The 18,239-nt window shown below is 37.9% G+C and overlaps 2 protein-coding genes across 10 annotated transcripts in view; one reads left to right on the plus strand and one right to left on the minus strand.

The window, feature by feature from the left end:
• AGL (amylo-alpha-1,6-glucosidase and 4-alpha-glucanotransferase) overlaps positions 1 to 11,470 on the minus strand; it is an 80,745-nt gene extending 69,275 nt beyond the window's left edge. The window contains exons 1-2 of one of the 2 annotated variants that reach the window (XM_081223833.1): positions 11,162 to 11,470; positions 10,475 to 10,624 (exon numbers count right to left, since the gene is read on the minus strand). In XM_081223833.1, coding sequence (XP_081079959.1) covers positions 10,475 to 10,556 — 82 coding nt within the window. In that variant the 5' untranslated portion in view covers positions 10,557 to 10,624; positions 11,162 to 11,470. Of the gene's footprint in view, positions 1 to 10,474; positions 10,625 to 10,700; positions 10,763 to 11,161 lie in introns of those variants that run through there. The other variant, XM_081223834.1, reaches the window with a different exon arrangement.
• A 66-nt stretch (positions 11,471 to 11,536) lies between these two features.
• The window catches only part of FRRS1 (ferric chelate reductase 1), a 134,379-nt gene continuing 127,676 nt past the window's right edge, over positions 11,537 to 18,239 (plus strand). For 7 of the 8 annotated variants that reach the window (XR_014015028.1, XR_014015029.1, XM_081223842.1 and 4 more), the window contains exon 1: positions 11,537 to 11,612. The gene's annotated coding sequence lies outside the window, so the exon portion shown is untranslated. The remainder of the gene's footprint in view (positions 11,613 to 18,239) is intronic. The other variant, XM_081223838.1, reaches the window with a different exon arrangement.

Genomic DNA, 18,239 nt, shown 5'->3' on the forward strand with positions numbered 1-18,239 from the left:
AAGAAAAAATTTTATTGGTTCAAGGCCGACTTTAAACCTTGATTATAATTGTTAGGATGTAAAAATTCTGACTATAGTAAAGTCTATTAGAAATTCAGGCATATATATTTTAAACATGGGTGTAACATTTTAATTAATGATGGGCAATAATAACTGATGAAGGCAGGGAAATTTAGTTCTGCTGGTTATAATCTTTAAGCTTAAGGAACTTTTTGAGAAGAAAGAAGTATAGTAATATTTATATTTTTGATACTTAATTTATTAAACATCCAACAAAGTAATAAAAAATGATGTACTGAACACACATGATGTAATAAGGAACAAAAAAGACAATGATCTCTGCCCTTGTGAAGCTTGAGTTCTAATGGGGTAAGGCAGCCATTAAACAGTGGACATGACAAATAAATAAGAAAAAGTAGTATGTCAGAAAGGGATAAATGCTAAGGGACAAAGATCAGAGCAGTGTAAGAAAAGGGAGGGAAAGGAGTGATGGTGAGGAGACGGTAGCAACTTTAAATAGGATGGTTATTGAGAAGTTGAAGGGCATGAGAGAAGTGAGAGAGTTAGCCTCATGGCTCACCATGGCCATGGTGAGAAAGTGCTGACCAAGCACAGGAAACAGAGAGCACAAAGGACCTAGGATGGAAGCATGCCTGGTGGTTCCAGAAATAACAAGAAGGTCAGCATGGCTACACTGGAATAAGCTGTGGGAGGAATAGTAGGATATAAGGAAAGAAAGGTAACAGGGGAGCCAGATCATGCAGAGTCTTAAAGGTCATTGTAAGTATTTTGGCTTCTTCACTGACTGAAATGAGCCAGTGAATATTTTTAAGCAGGAGTGACATGACCTATCTTGTGTGTTAAAAATATCCTTCTGAAGATGTCTGCTTCTGATCATAATGGAGTAACTGGTACTGGACTTGCCCTCTGATGAAAAACTAAAGAACTACATTAACAACTGTTCTCAAAAACAGGTAGAGAGGACTGTGACCCCTGAGAGAAGGATGATTTCTCTGAACCTTCTAGCTATCAGACTAGGGGACCTTTTTGGACTGTGACACTGGGAGCGGGGATAGTAATCTCACTGAGTTGAGGACACAGAGATTAGAGTTTCGGAGGGTGAAGAGACTGCAATTTTCAGGGCAGAGTATGACAAGAAGGGAGCTATGCAGAGACAGAGCTCCAGGAACTTACCTAGAGTCATCTTGAGTCTGCCTGAATACTAAACTGTACATGAGTAGGGTTTGACTACATAAGGCTGGGAAAAGAACAACTAGTGGGAGCTGTAAATTGAACAATTCTCAGAGCTCACTCAGGCCTGGGATACATTACAATTTTTAAGCAGCCAGAGTTAAGAGACCTTGCTGAACACCTGTTGTATTCAAGAGAGTCATGTCTTAAGTAATAGGGTTAAAGTAGCCCTAGAGTAAAAATTACTATAAACCTATCCTATCAAAGCTTAAACACAAGCCTCAAAAGGATTAAGCTAATCCACAAATAATGTAAATGACTTCTAAAATAAAACTTATCACTCCATTAAAGCAAGACAATAAAATCCAGAGATAAAAACAGAACATTCACAATGTCCAGCATCCAAGAAAAAACTGCTAAACAGAAAGAGGAGGTGAGGGAGTTGACCACACAGATATCTGGAATAGGGCATTCCACACAGAGGAAACAGAGACCTAAAGGACTGAGACTTCTGCTTCTGGCAAAGATGGAATAACAGGGATTGGATTTACCCCCCTCCCTGAAACTTAAAAGAAAGAAACCACCACCACCAACAAAAAAAACCAGACAAAATATATGAAATGATGATTTTTCAAGACCCTGACATCAGGCAACAAAAGTCAGTGATCCCTGAGAGATGGAAAGTAAACAAGATGAGCCCTACAATTGCCCCTGCCTACTTACTACCTTGAAAGAGCTTCCAGGTTGGGGCACAGGGAGAAGGAACCCAGGCAGACCTCAACTGACTTCCTGTGTTGAGGAGATGGAACTAACAATCTGTGGAGACGAAGGCAGCTAGAGTTTTCAGATGAGAGTTGTGGATGAAGAGGAGAAAGCTGCACAGAGAACTCCAGAGATCTTCCAAAGGTCTCCCTTGAGTATTCAGAAGAGTACTGATCAGTGAATGTCTCTGAGAAAAATACCTGAGACCAGGAACAGTGCTTGTTTTCACCAGCTAGACTGGGAGAATTCATAATTCATGAGGCACTGGGTAGAAAGTTCAGAAGGATCTTGCTTCAGTAGTGGGGAATAATGAGCCTTAGAAAGGGCAAAGTTCTAGACTGGCTTAACAAATCATAAAAGTAAAGCTCAAAAGACTATAATATTTCCAAGTAACTTCATTCCAGAACAAAGACCAAGAACATTTATAAGAATCCAAAAATACCCAGCACCGAACAAGGTAAAATTAATAATGTCTGGCATCCAAACAAAGATTACGAGACATATGAAGAAGGAGGAAAACAAAACCCATAACAAGGAGAATAATCAATCAATGAAAACGGACCCAGGAGTGACACAGATATTCAACTAGTAGACAAGGAAGGATTTCAGTTATCATAACTGCATTCCATATGTGCAAAAAGTTAGGTCAAGACATGGAAAATACTAAAACAAAAGAAAAAGACCCAAATCAAACTTTTAGAGATTAAAACTACAGTGTCTGAGATGACAAATACAGAGAATGGATTTAATGGATGGTGAGACGTGGCAGAAAAAAAGATAAGTGAATTTCAAGACACAGGAATAGAAACTAGGCAAAAAGAAACAAAGAGAGAAAAAAGAATCTAAAAATTTGAAAGTGCATCAGACAATTCAAGTGGCTTAACATAAAGAGTCCTCAAAGGAGAGAAGAAAGAAGGGAGACATAAATTATTTGAAGAAATAATGGGGTAAAAAATTCTCAAATGTGGTGAAAACAACAAACTTACAGATTCAAGAAGTTCAACAAATCCCCCACACAAGAAATATGAAGAAAATTACACCAAAGAACATCAAAATCAAATTGCTCAAAACCAGTGAAAATGAGAATATCTTATAAGCAGCCACAGGGGAAAAAAGACACAAGTATGTACAGAGGAACAAGGATAAGGATGACAGCAGATTTCTCATGGGAAACAATGCAAGCAAGAAGACAGTGGAGCAACATCTTTTGTTTTAACATCTTTATTGGAGTATAATTGCTTTACAATGGTGTGTTAGTTTCTGCTTTATAACAAAGTGAATCAGTTATACATATACATATATCCCCATATCTCTGCCCTCTTGCGTCTCCCTCCCTCCCACCCTCCCTATCCCACCCCTCTAAGTGGTCACAAAGCACTGAGCTGATCTCCCTGTGCTATGTGGCTGCTTCCCACTAGCTATCTATTTTACATTTGGTAGTGTATATATGTCCATGACACTCTCTCACTTTGTCTCAGCTTACCCTTCCCCCTCCTCATATCCTCATTTCCATTCTCTAGTAGGTCTGCGTCTTTATTCCCATCTTGCCCCTAGGTTCTTCATGACCATTTTTTTTTTTTAGATTCCATATATATGTGTTAGCATACGGTATTTGTTTTTCTCTTTCTGACTTACTTCACTCTGTATGACAGACTCTAGGTCCATCCACCTCACTACAAATAACTCAATTTCGTTTCTTTTTATGGCTGAGTAATATTCCATTGTATATATGTGCCACATCTTCTTTATCCATTCATCTGTTGATGGACACTTAGGTTGTGGAGCAACATCTTTAAAAGTACTGAAAGATTAAGACTGTCAGCCTAGAATTCTATACCTGTTGAAAATATCTTTCAAAAACAAAGGTGATAAGAGCCAGGTTTTTCACTGTCAGAGAAAGATGTTACAAATAAGCAAGGGAGACAGCTACAATGAACCCTGCTGTGGTGATATGAATCAGAAAAATGAGTGTGAACTGCTATTTATTTACATATAAAGAATGTCAGTTTCGTTCAAGGCAAATCCTGAAATAGAGAACATGTAGATATATTTCAGTCATGACTAAAATTGCTCTTTGATAGAAGTAAATCTCTCACAGTGATGTTTGACAGGTGGTAAGTTCACCACAATATTAAACATTGGGTAAGATATTCTTTGTGAAGAAAAGATATCAGTATAAGACATTAAGAGAATGCTGGACTCTTCCAATTTATGCTAATCCAATTAAATACTTCTGTATTTGCCTAGAGAAATATGAATGCTGTTTTATATACTGCAATACCTATAATATGAGGGAATGGAAGTTCTAGGCATTCCTGGAAAAAATTATAATTTAGTGATAAGTTCTACTAACCATATTCCTGGATTGGACCAAAATATGGATATAAATTTATTCACAGTAAATGGATTTAGCAAGCAAGAAACAAACTATTCAAATGTAATTATTAAGTAACTTTGCAAAAATTGAGGGACTCATTTTTACTTCTTACTTTTACTATACAGTGAAACTAATAATTTCTTTTCCAAGTAGCTACATGCATAAATTTTTCTATAAAGCAATTTGGCATAAACATACTAAGAATATTAATAAAGTTTAGATTTTTGGCTCAATAATTTCATAAAGACATTTATTTTCTGAGGAATTAACCAGTGATATAAACATAGATTATATATAAGGATGTTCATCACAGTTTATTATAATTAAATGAACTCACAACAAACTAAATATCTAATGATTGGGAATGATTAAATTATGGTACAAATTATGGTATTCTGTAAGCAGGAATAGTATAAAGCCACTATAAATCATATTATCAAGGGATATTTAATAACATGATTACTTTGACTGTTTTCTTATATTTTATGCATCTATATAGGTCCTTTCAAATCCTTTCTGGAAAAAAGTATGACTGAAATGTGGCAGTAAGCAGGGAGGTGGAATTCACACACCATGACACTGTAAGCAGGTATCAAAATTGTTTAGATAGTATAAACCCAATTTTGTTTTGAAACAAAAAGCATAAACAAAAAACTTTTTATATCTTTTTATAATTTATAAAAAGGTATAAAATTGGGAAACATTTTTATATTAGAGCTATAATTATGAAGAGGTAGATTGAGAATTAATTGCCCAAAGAATTAAAATGCAAAGTTTTAATACTTAAGTGACTGTGAGAACTATAAATATTTATATTTGCAAGAATGATTAAATTTATTACAGAAGTAATGGTGCCATTTTGAACAGTACAAATATCAGAGATTAGCCATCTGAGCACAACTAAATAACCTGTCCCTTGTTCAGCTTATACAAATATTGTTTTTATAATTACACAAGGATTCAGAGAACTTGTAGAACAAAGGTTGAAACTCATCCAAAACCTCTAAAACAGTATTTGGATCAGTGGTCTACCTTCAGAAAAAAAATGACAAGTAGTCTCCAAATATGAATATTTATTTATATAATATACATATATGATAATTTAATAGATCATGTAATTTATAAAACACAAAAATAAGATGTAAATAAAATAAACAATATTTTAAATAATTAATTTTATTTACTAATTATTGGAACAAATCTTTTGGCTCTCACTAAAAGTTAATATTGGTAATATCTGTCATGAAAGTAATGTGATTAAATAAATTTCATTAATTTTAAAAGTCTTGGTTTAATATTGTCTGATAAAGTAATTTAAAGATTCCAAGTCCTATTTATTTTGATACTTGATTTAATGACCTCAGATTTGAAAAAAAATACGACATAAAGATACCCAAATCCCAATGGATAAAATTCCTGGTAGCTATGTTTACTAGTCCATGACCTTAACTTTTCAATTCCATTCATCAATTATGTAGATATTTTTGTTGAAATGTGTTAGTAAATATAAATATTTTCCTTGACATACATCAATTGCTTTTACAAGCTGAAGAGAAGATGTCCCATTTTATATATTAAAGAGATGGTCTGAAAACCAACTGAAATTCTTTATTTGGTAGATTTCAAACAGATTAGAAAACTTTGTTATCAACTTTTAAAAGTGAGCAGATATTCATTTATATGGGTAAAATCATATGATGAAAGTGTTACTAAAAATACATATTCAAAATGCTCTTCCTGTAGCAAGGGTTGGCAACTATACCCTCTTTCTGTAAATAAAGTTTTATTGGAACAGTCACACCATTTATTTATGTATTGTCTATGGCTGCTTTCATAGTACAATGGCAGAGCTGAGTAGCTGGAACAGAAAGCATATGGCCTGCAAAGCTGAAAATACTTGCTACCTGAACCTTTACAGGAAAAAAATGTGTTGAACTCTGCTCTACAGCATCAATTTCCATCAAAAGCAGTTTACTTTCACACTCATGTTTACCTCAGAGTTAGACTGTGTTTATTTTTTCTGATAATATTTTCTAAGTATACTATAGAAAAAGCTGTGTGTCATTTCTGAAAAGGACAAAACTCAAACAGCAAATTTCAAACATTTTCTAACTCATCTTTAAGTTTGACAACCTCTTGAGGTAAAAGAGGCATGTACAGTTACACTACCTCTCATTACAAAGTATTGTAAAGATGCTACTATTTTAGATAATATAGCTTGTATATCCACTTAACCTGGTTTAGGTAAAAGTGTAATTCATGGCAACATAATGCAAGCAAACCAGTGGCAGTATGACTGTCAACCTCTTCTAGACCTATAACCTCCCCTCTTTCCTCAGAATATATCTTTTTTGTTATTAATGCATCTGACGTACAAACTGAGAGCATCAATATCAATTCATATATTAGCAAAATTTAATTACTTTAATTAAAAAAGAATTTTTTTTTGGTAGTGTTGCGCAGCTTGTGGGCTGTTAGTTCCCCGACCAGGGATCGAACCCAGGCCCTTGGCAGTGAGAACACAGAGCCCTAAACCCCTGGACCACCAGGGAATTCCCCTTAGTTGACTTTAAAAATCAAAAAATAGATAGGTAGATACGTAGACAGAAAGAAAGAAAGAGAGAAAAGAAAGAGAAATAAATCCTATTCTTTCTATATCCCATTAGACAGGTCAGTGCATACCCCCAAGGGTATATATATATATATATATATATATATATATAGCCACTCTGTAGACCTCTAATCCATATCCCTGAAACTAAATTTTTTATATACAGTAAATGAAACATAAGAATACCTAGAGTGTATCAGCTTCCATAATTAATTGCTCAGTTTGCTAAAATTAGCTTAGCACAGCAGCACATGGTATGTTTATCTTATTCCTCATACACCAGGAATACTTAACTCAGAGTAGCCATTTCTCTCTTGCAGGCAATTAAACTGGCAAGATGAGTGATTAAACTATTACTGTAAACTAAGTTTTTCTACCCCATTCCCTCCACTCAATCTATATAAACTTGACTCCTAATCAAGGAATCTTTATAAATATTTTCTTTTAAAAAAATAGAAATTGTAATTTGACCAACCTATATAAAAAATGGAAGAATTCCAAGTTTAGGGAATAATGATTTTATTCATTATTTGCCACTAAATGAGATAGGAAATACAGGGACAGGCTATCATTTGGCTAGAAAAGATAATTATGCGGTCTTGTACTTGTTAAATTAGAAGAGTCTATAGAGATATTAGCCTTGAAAATGCACAGGAATCATTTCTTAGGGAAAAGTGAAAAGAAAGGCAAAATGAAGAAGAGCTTGGTGAAAGAACCAAAAATTGCCAGAGCTTTTCTTTACACATAATTGGTCACCAAGTCTTATGAACTTTAAAATGTCTCATACTCTGTCCCTTTTTTTCCAACCCTGATGTAGTTAAACCAGACATGTTTTTAAAATAGCCTTCTCCATGATTTCTTGTCTCCAATGTCCCTTCTCTTCATCTTTCACAGTATAATTATCTTCTAAAATAATACAATGACATCATTACTGCACGAAAAAAATTCGACATGTTCCCATTTATATCATTTGGATGAATTTACTGGCTTTAACCAGAGTTACAGAGTCACCATATTCTTATTTTATAAACCCTTCAGAGTTCCCTCTTCAAATAGCCTGGCTAGCTTTAACTGGCACTTCAGTAATTGACCAGCAGGGATTTATTAGCTGTTGTACACTGCACTAGGTTTGTAATACTTTCTATCTTCACAGATCTTAAACTCCGGTTGGACACTATAAGGTTTTAGACACTGCCACACCCTTAAGCACTTAACTGTTCTATGCCCATTGAGTAATCAGAAATCAAGGAAAGGAGATAATAACAAATTAAGGAAAAGCTTCATGGAATAGGTGGAATTTTAGCTGAAGGCTGAGAGGGAGGCAACACATAAAATGATAGTAAAGGGATTTAATAGATATAGAGGAATCTGACAGGAGTGGAGGTGTAAGAACAGCATGAGAAAAGCCACTGGGGAGGGAATTAACAGGGGAACTGGAAAGGTATAGGATACTAATAATGAGGAACAATGAGATAAAATCTTGGCTAAGGAAGGCAGATTATAGACATTATAGAATGTCCTGGAAGCCAGGCAGAGGTATTTAAATTTGACCTTATAAACACCAATTAATAAAAAGAGAAGAGATGACATAAGAAGATTATTTCAGCATCCATATTCAGGCATATGGAAGAGACAGGCAGGCAAGAGGAGACATCTGGAAAGAAATTATAGGGCTTAAAAAGAGACTTCAGTTAAAGAGAAAAAATCATCAAAGAGCAGCACAAAGTTTCTAGCCTTGGAAACTATGAAAATGGAAAAGTAAACAGGGAAGCTGAGAAGTAAAGAAGATTTGAGAATTGTGAGGAGATGGTTTTGGACATGTTAAATTTAAGCAAATCTGACTGGAGCTATCCTAAGGCTCTTCCATAGCATGATACTAGGATGAAGCCAAGAATCGATGGTGAGAATAGACAGGTATAGCGACCTAGCAATGCCTTATATCTATTTAGGGCTTTAAAGCCATTTATTATTCATTTTGAGCCTCAAAACTCAGGAAAGTAGAAAAGCAGAAATTAATGCCTTCATATCACAAATAAAGTAATGTTTAGAATTAATGTGACTTGCCCAAAGTCAAACAATTTGTTAGCAGCAGAGCCAGGAAAATTCTAGTTCCCTACTCGTGCCATTATACTCGCTTGCTTCCCAGAAGCAAGCAAAGCTCAAGGCCTTTCTTCCAAAGGAGTCATCAGTATGGAGGCAACAGCTGAGGCCATGAGAACGTATACTTCTTTGAGGGCAGGAGAACAGAAAAAGAAAGGATTCCTTGCAGATATACACAATTAAAATGCGGAAGAAGAGAGCTCAGCAAAAGACACCACCAAATTGACAGGAATACTTAAGAGTGTAGGAAAAAAAATTAAAACCAGGGCTTCCCTGGTGGCGCAGTGGTTGAGAGTCCACCTGCCGATGCAGGGGACACGCGTTCGTGCCCCGGTCCTGGCAGATCCCACATGCCGCGGAGCAGCTGGGCCCGTGAGCCATGGCCGCTGAGCCTGCGCGTCCGGAGCCTGTGCTCCGCAATAGGAGAGGCCACAACATGAGAGGCCCGCGTACCGCAAAAAAAAAAAAAAAAAAAAAAAAATTAAAACCAGAAAACTACAGAGTCAGGAAAGCCAAAAATGGACTAAGTACTCAGTGATCTTAAATGCTGAAGTTGGAAGAAGACAAATATTTGGCATGGAGGAAACACATTTGATGGACGAATGTTTTTAAAATAATTTAGCTCTTGAGAAATTCAGGGAAAAAAAATTTCTTCAAAATGTTTATTACTACTATCAACATCATTTGGTACAATAATAAAGGGGACTGTATTTTATTTTTCGTACACTAAACTTCTATTGACTACTTCACAAGTTATATTAACATAAATGAGTGTGAAATGTTTTTTCAATGCTGAAAAATATAGTCTAAGAAAATAAAGCATCTATTTGGTAAGTCTTATAGAAATATAATTTGATCTTTTAAATCACAGCTCAAATATATTTCAACACAACCTGATCAGTTATTTCACTTTTTCAGCAAAAAAATATTTTCAGTTTTTTTACCTTCTCCATAGTTGAGAGGCTTTTGACAAACATAAATAATAGTTTACTTTTTGCTGTGATCTATTTTACTAATTCACATGTCTGGTAAAGGAAAAGAGCGAGAGCTATAAAAAAGCAAAACTACAGATATAACCAAAGTAAAATTACTTATGAAGCAATTTCCCAAGTTTTAATAGTAAATGCTAATGGAAATAATACGGTCAATCTTCCGATTATAAATGCAACTTCTGTCTTAAGTGCAAATTAGAATGCAAAGTAAAGTGAACAATTTTATCCTCATTCTAACATGACAGATATAAATAAAACATTTTCAACTAAAATCCACTTTCATTAGTGATATTTTTTAGAACACAGCAACGTCTGCACAAATCAGGTTTAGAAGGCTCCTTGGAAATGATGTCTAAAAGTTAAAAGTTAAAAGAAATTTTAACATGACTATGAATTAAAAATGTAAAAGACACAGAGCTAATCAAATGACTTACTACTGACCTTGTTCAAGTCTGAAGAGGGTGTTTTCCAGCTTTTCCATTTCGTTCAGAAGTAAAATCCTAATCTGTTTACTGTGTCCCATTTTGGCTTCTTGAGGATTTGAAATCTTTCAGAAGAATGAAAAGAACTCCGAAATCGAATGAGGTACCCCTACGAAACAAAAAAGGAATCAAGATAAAGAAAATAACTGTATCTTAGATTCTCTAAGGCTGGCAGCCACACTTACATGTTCAAAATGTGTTTTAACCCTAGCAGAGCAACGAGAAAGAATGAATCTTATAAATAAGATCAGAAAAAGCAAATTGATAGTTGTTTCCTCCCTTCGAGCACAAGACCGAAGCAAAAATTACAGTTAAAAAAAATGAAGTATTTTTACATAATCAATACGTTTTGGAAAGCCTGGAGCTGGGTGTGGGGGGATGGGGTAAAATTCCCAGTCCCAAGCCAACCGGCTTCGAAGACTTCATATGGCACTTCTGCTTACAAGAGATTAGCCTGCTCAAAGATAACAGGTGGGAGATCTCCCCATTCCCAAATTCGGGTCGGAAGCCACCAATGGGGAGATGAGAACAGAGGGAAGCAGTTGTTGTCCCTAGAATAGCTGCCGTGGACATTGAACGTACAGACAGAGCTATAGATAGAAGGAACGCATTTCCCCGGGACGCCGGCGGCATTCCTAGCACTTACACCGAGCAAGTTATACGTGCGGCTTCTGGGACACTGCAGGACCCGCGACTCTGGTGTTAAAACAGTCGGGGGAGGAGACGCAAAGGAAAGTTAAAGGGAAAAGGCAGGCTGCCCAGGCCAGATAGAAGCCGCTGACGAGGGCCGGGCTCCGTGAAGGGCAAAGGGAGGGGCGGCGGCAGCCAAGGCAGGGCCTAGGCTGCTGTGTGAGTGGCAGAAAGCTTCTCCGTGACTCCGCCTCGCGCCGGTCACCGAGGAGACCTTCGATCCCCACGGGGCCTCGAGAGCACACAGCCGGGGTGGGAGCTGACAAGTCCCCTCGCCCACTTCCGGGAATCTCCGCACCTGCTCGCCCCAACCGCTAGTCTCGCGAGAGTCCGGTCGCGGGCTGCCCGGGTGTAGGAGGTGGCTGAGGACCAGGCGGCGGGCTTCCTTTTTTCTCGCCTGGAGTAAGGTGAGACGGCTGGGGCGTGCCTCTCCTTTCACAGTCTGCGAGTTCATGGTTGAACATAAAATGCCGCGGTAGGGGGCTGCGAGCTAGGTTGAGCTGCACCACAGGGTCGTTTTGTGGACCCGCTGAATGGCAGGAGGCAAGCCACCTGGCTTCCTGTGCCATTTCACCACATTACGTTTTGTGTCTTCGTTTTGACTTTGTTACGTGCCCTAAGTTTTCTTGGCCTAAATTCCCTGAGCCTTGATTTCCCCATGTCTAAAATGAGGGGCCTGGCTACAGTCTCAGACATTCCATCCTTCGCGTGTCCACATTTGTAATCCTATCACAGAGCGGGCCCGTCTTCCTGAATACAGACATGGAAGGGCTAGGTGGGTGAAGTGTGGCCATTCTGCGAACAACCAAGGGGCAAATACACGTGTGTTTACAACGTCTGGTTGCTCCTAATGTACACCGCGTAGACCTGAAGATCGTCTGAGACTAAGAATCTATATTGGCTATAGCTGCACATATTTTAGGCCAGACATTCAAGACATGGTGCAGATGCCTAAGGAGATTTTATGCCTGAGGGAAAAGGAAAGCCTGTCTTTCAGGGCCTTTGGAGGGCACCTAGGGATCATGAGAAAATGGACAAAAGGTCTGGAGTGTGGAGAAGAATCTTGCTTTCTTTACTGTGGAGTTACTGTAGGTCCAAGAAGAATAATGGGTTAAAAACTAAAGATACTGGAATGTTCGCTTGTTTCAGTAGTTTGCTCATAATGGCTAGTTGCAAATGGTCCAAAACTGAGTTTGGAAACTCACAGCTTGTTTATTCATTCAACTGACATTTATTGAGCACCTACAATTTGCTAGGCACATAGGTGCTGGGAATGCGGCAATGAAACAAAGTCACTGCCCTCATGGAACTCCTACATGTGATTGGTAGCAGACAGATAAATTAAATAAGTAAATTACATACAATAATTAAAGGTCATAAGACATAAAGCCAAGAAGCGGAATGTATGGAAGAATCAGGAGAGGGTGGTTTGCAGTTTTAAGTACAATAATGAGTAAAGGACTTGCTGGTAAATTAACATTTGATCCAAAACAGAGAAAGAAGGTAGAGGATATCCAGGGCAGAGGGTTATACACAGAGGTACAGGAAGTGCAAGGGCTGGGAGGTAGGAGCATACTTGGTGAATTCAAAGAGGTCACTGTAGCTGAGTGGAGAGAGGTAAAAAGTTAGGACAGATAGATGGGGAGGGGTGAGTGGCCTAAAAGGCTTTGTAGGCCATCGCAAGGACTTGCGCTTTTGCTCTGGGGAAAAGAGCCATTGGAGGATTTTGAACAGAGCAGTGACGTAATCCGACTGACCTTTTAAAAGGGTCACTCGGCAACTTTATAGGGAATAGCTAAATAAACCGTAGGGTGTGGTTAGGAAGGAAGCAAGGAGACCTGTTAGGAAGCTATTTCAATTATCCAGGCAACAGTTAGTGGGGTGTGTGTGTGTGTAGCAGAAGTTGTTGAACTACGAATCTATTTTAATGGTGAAGCCTATACCACCTGCTGGTGGAGAGAAAGGAGTCAAGGATGATTCAAAGTTTTTTAGCCTGAGCAACCAGGACATTATTTCTGTCCAACAGAAATATAATATGCCACATAGGTAATTAAAATTCTTCTAGTAGCCACATCAAAAAAAAAAAGTAAAAAGAAACAGGTGAAATTAATGTTAATAATATATTGTATTTAACTATCTTAAACATGATTTCAACATGCAATCAATATAAAAGGTTATTAATGAGGTATTTTAGATTCTTTTTTTGTATCGTCTTCTAAATCTAGTTTATATTTTACACTTCCAGCATGTCTCAATTCTGATAGTGACATTTCAAGTGCTTGATAGCTTCATGTGGCATGTGGACAGTGCAGAAGAAGCTGTCATTTAGTGAGAGAGGAAGCAAAGGGGAGGAACAGAATTGGAGGGTGAAATTCAGGAGTTTTGTTATAGACTGTCAATAAGCAAGCGAAGATGACTGTCCACTTGCTTGAGATGACCATCAAACATCCAAGTGGAGATACTGAGATACCATTTGTAGCCCTGGTCTCCAAAGTAGTGTTTTTCAAATTGTGAGTCGTAACCCATTAAGGGTTGTAAAATTGATTTATTTGTTGCAACCAACAATTTAAAAAATGAAATAAGAAAGCTCTGAATGCACTACATCTAATAAAAGTATTGTTTCACAAAACTTCTGTTTCTATTACTTATGTTTTGATATGCTGGGTCATGTATTCCTCCTGGGGGTCAGGGTTAAAAACAAGTTTGAGAGCCACTGCTGTAGAACGTATGCTGTGTAAAGTCGTAATAATTCATGATTATGAAATGGTGCCTGGGTTTGAATCCCAGCCCTGCCTCTAACTAGCTATGAAGCTTTGGAAGATACTCAACTTCTTTGTGCTTTGGTTTTTCCAACTGTGAAGTAGGGATAAAAATAGTACCTACTATTAATTAAACAAGGACCTAAGAACTGTGCCTAATACATACTAAGTACTGTGTAAGTACAAATATCAGCGCTGACCGTGTTGTGAAACACAGTCCACATTTATGTTTGTCTTCAGTCTCTCCTTTCCATACCCCCTTCGGATTTCAGGTTTTCCTATTACTGTCTCATCGCACAGCCCACCTGGTGATCACTCTTCACCAGGGCTCCAAAATTAGACTTGCCTGCTGTCCTTCCTCCAGCAAAACACTCACTTCAGTGCCCAGCATTTCAGCCAGGTATAAGAAGTAAAACAGATTGATGAAGTGAATTGCTTTAGTAGTGAATTCTTCTTAAACAGATGCTTAAATTTAAAAAGAAGATTTGTTAATCCAAATGGCCTTAATTTGGGAGATTTCATGTTGTGAAAGAAAGTGAAGAATGTTAAGTAATGAAAACATTATGATTTAATGTGAAGTGTCTCTAAGATTAAATTTATAAGCAACATATTATCCTTCTTAAAAAGAAAAGACACTGGCATGCTATTTGCAAAGTTCTTGGAATGCCAGTGAATTTGCAGTCTAGGGAAATAGTGGTGCCATGTGCCGCCTTCGTTTTGGTGAACATTTGTCATGTGCCTGTCCTGTGCGTGACAGCGAGCTATATATACACAATAATCTCATTCTGGAGTTGTTAGGAGAAAACTCTCCTTGAGGAACAACTGATGGATGATCTCAGCTATTTGGCAGAGACTCTAGTGTTTTCTAAAACATTGATATTAATGCAGCTGGGGAGTGGGAGAAGGGCTGTGGTGAGAAGGGGCTTTCTTCAGGTTTGTGTATGTATGTGAATGTTTTCTGAAAGGAAAGGAGTTATTTGGGGGTCTTATTTATGGTTAGGTCCCAATTCTGTGATCTTCTGGGTCTGAAGTAGAGGGGCTGCCTTATTTGGTTTTTATATTCAACAGTATTTTCTGTGTATTTTGTTTTGTAACAATAGTATACTGATATTATTAATAGTTTTATTTTATAAAATTTGGAACTGTGTTTCCAAAATCCCTTCTAAGGTGAATAATTTATTCTGCGTGTTTTGAAATACCCAGATATAGCCAGTGAGGAGAAGAAGGGAAGATAGAAAAGGAAATAGAATTGAAGTCAGAGAGGTGTAGAAAAACAGTGATTTTTCAAAAAGGAGAGAGTACAACATCTCCTTTGGAGATAAACAAACCTCGGATTAGTTTCAATCTCTCTGAATTACAGTTGATTCATCCATAAAATGGAGAGAACATCACCTCTCTTGTGGGGTCAATGTGAAGAGGAGATGAAATAAAGCATTTAAAGTGTCATTTGGGGACTTCCCTGGTGGTGCAGTGGTTAAGAATCCGCCTGCCAATGCAGGGGACACGAGTTCGAGCTTGAGCCCTGGTTCAGGAAGATCTCACATGCCATGGAGCAACTAAGCCCGTACGCCACAATTACTGAGCCTGTGCTCTAGAGCCCTCAAGCCACAACTACTGAGCCCGCGTGCCTAGAGCCCATACTTCACAACAAGTGAAGCCACCACAATGAGAAGCCCGCTCACCACAACGAAGAGTAGTCCTAGCTCACCGCAACTAGAGAAAGCGCACACGCAGCAATGAAGACCCAACGCAGCCAGAAATAAGTAAAATAAAAGTGTCATTTAGCATTTAGCAAAAATTAGGCTTTTAATAAGGATAGCCTTAAAAAAGAAGGGGTGATGGGGACTTCCCTGGTGGTCCAGTGGATGAGACTCCGTGCTCCCAATGCAGGGGGACTGAGTTTGATCCCTGGTGGGGGAACTAGATCCCACATGCATGCCACAACTAAGAGTCCACATGCCGCAACTAAAGGTCCCTCATGCCGTAACAAAGACCCGGCACAGCTTAAATAAATAAAATAAATAAATAAATAACTAATTTTAAAAAAAGAAAGAAGGGGTGATGACTAGTTGTCTTTGCTGGGTCAAAGATGGCCGTCAGACAGAGTAGATGAAGAGGATTCCAGGGCATGGCAGAGACAAAAGACATCACCGAAAGTCTCTTACTCCATGAAGTATAAAGGCGAATTCAAAGAGCAAAGTCAGAGCCCAAGTTTTCAGCCTAAATTATACAAAACTGAGAAAGGGTGGAGACTAAGAATGAAGTAAGTGTTAGTTGTTATATAGTAAATATTTGTTTGAAAATTTATTGAGATGTACATATATAGAGGGAAATATAGTTGTATTTCTATTAGAACAAAAGATCTTGGGCTCTTAGAGCTAATGTAGGAAAAGTCATTAAAGAATTCCTAAACATTGATATATAACAAATTAGCCCAAAGCAGTGCGTGGAATGCTTGGAAACCATGATAGGAGGAACTTCAAGAGGGCATTTTTAGTGGTGATCTTTTCTTTATTCTTAGATCTTTAAAAAGTTCTTTGGTCTCCAATTTAATGCTAAATCATTTTCCCTTGCAAGTAAATTTAACTTTCTGTTAAAATAGTGGCTGCAGAGTTTCCATATAGGAGGGTTTAGAGTAGGCAGTCTGGTTGAGGAGAAAGGACAAGGAAGAGGACCTTGAAGTTAATTTCCTATGTTTGTCTGGGTGACTACAGCTGCATATGACAGAAAAAACCAAAACAACAGTGGCTTAAACTAGAGATGAGTTTATTTTTCTCTCATATAAAAGTCCATAGGTGAGGTGAGCAATTCAGAGCTGGCATGGCAGCTCTGTAATGATCATCAGGAAGCCAGACTCTGTTCACAGCTTCCTTGCTTTTATTATGTGGAACTCATCATAGTACAATAAGGCTGCCAGAGCTCCAGCTATCATATCCACATTCAGGGAACAGAATGGAGGAAGAGGAGAAGAAGGGTGATTTTCCTACCTTTAAGAATTCCTGGAAATACCACACATTTCCACTTGCATCTCAGTAGCCAGTACTTAGTCACAAGGTACATGCAAATGCAACCTTTATCTAGTCAGCAGTGAGACTAGCGAAAACCTGGGTTCTGTTATTACAGAAAGAAAGAATGGATTTTGGCAGATAACCAGTAGTCTCTGACACAGTTTGCATGGTACTTTATTTTTTACTTTAATTATTAGAAAGCAGTACAGTTTGGAGCAGGGGGATGGAAGGCTCAGGAGGAATGTCTCCAAGGGGGGGAAAAAAAAAGAACTGATTATGTAACATGCTTGACTGCACTGAGAGATGTTTCACAAACATCTCACAGTTTTCTGTCAGAAAGCTTAGAGGTGAATCAATCAATGATTCGCTTGCCAAACAAACAAACAAAACAAACGGGAGACTACGGCTTTATATCTGTCAGCCAAATGAGCTTGCTAAAACTAAACTTCAGAACTGGCCAACTTTCCCTTCAAGTCACAAAGGACTGGGGTAATCATGCTCGCTTCATGTTTATTCCCAAAGGGAAGAAGGGCAGAGGTGAGCCAAGCTCACCCAGTTATTCTTCCCAAATTCATCAACCGGGTAAGTCACTCTGCCTCCCCAGGAATGGAGTGAGTTAAAAAGCAAAGAGAAGCCAGGAGTTTGTTTAGGGAAGCTCTTTCTTTAAAGAAAACAGAATTAGGGAAAGGCATTCTTCTTCAGGCATTTATGCAAGTCATTTAACCTCTTTTGTGCCCAATTCCTAAACTGTATTCTTTCTTCCAAGGATATGCAAAAATAAGATATATAAGATGTTTTGAAAATGAATATATGCCCTATAAATAGCTAATAACAAGCACTATTTAATGAGCATCTAGGAGGTACCAGGCACTGTTCTAAGCCCATTACATGTACTAATTTAATTCCCAAAACAACACTGTCATTACCCCCAACTTAAAGATAAGGAAACTGAGTCCCCAAGTTTAAGTAACTTGCTTAATGTCAGATAGTGGAAGAATGTGATTTCAATTGCATTCTCAGTGATTCTGTTCAGTAAACTCTAAATCTGAGGGCACTAACATTATCCCCATGGCCTGGTAATCAATAAAGTTTTTATAAATTAAAGTTGGATGTTGCTTACTTTATCTATGGCTGTGTCAACAGTGAGTTTGTTTTCTTGCTTCTATGGATTTTCTAGCTAATTTAAGACAGAGTCATCTCAGGACAGTTCCTTCAGTTACCCTGCCTTCCCCTCCCTCCCATGGGTCTGGAGTAGATACTCCCGATC

The sequence above is a fragment of the Mesoplodon bidens genome (assembly GCF_964165515.1).
Source record: "Mesoplodon bidens genome assembly, chromosome: 2".
Taxonomy (NCBI): domain Eukaryota; kingdom Metazoa; phylum Chordata; class Mammalia; order Artiodactyla; family Ziphiidae; genus Mesoplodon; species Mesoplodon bidens.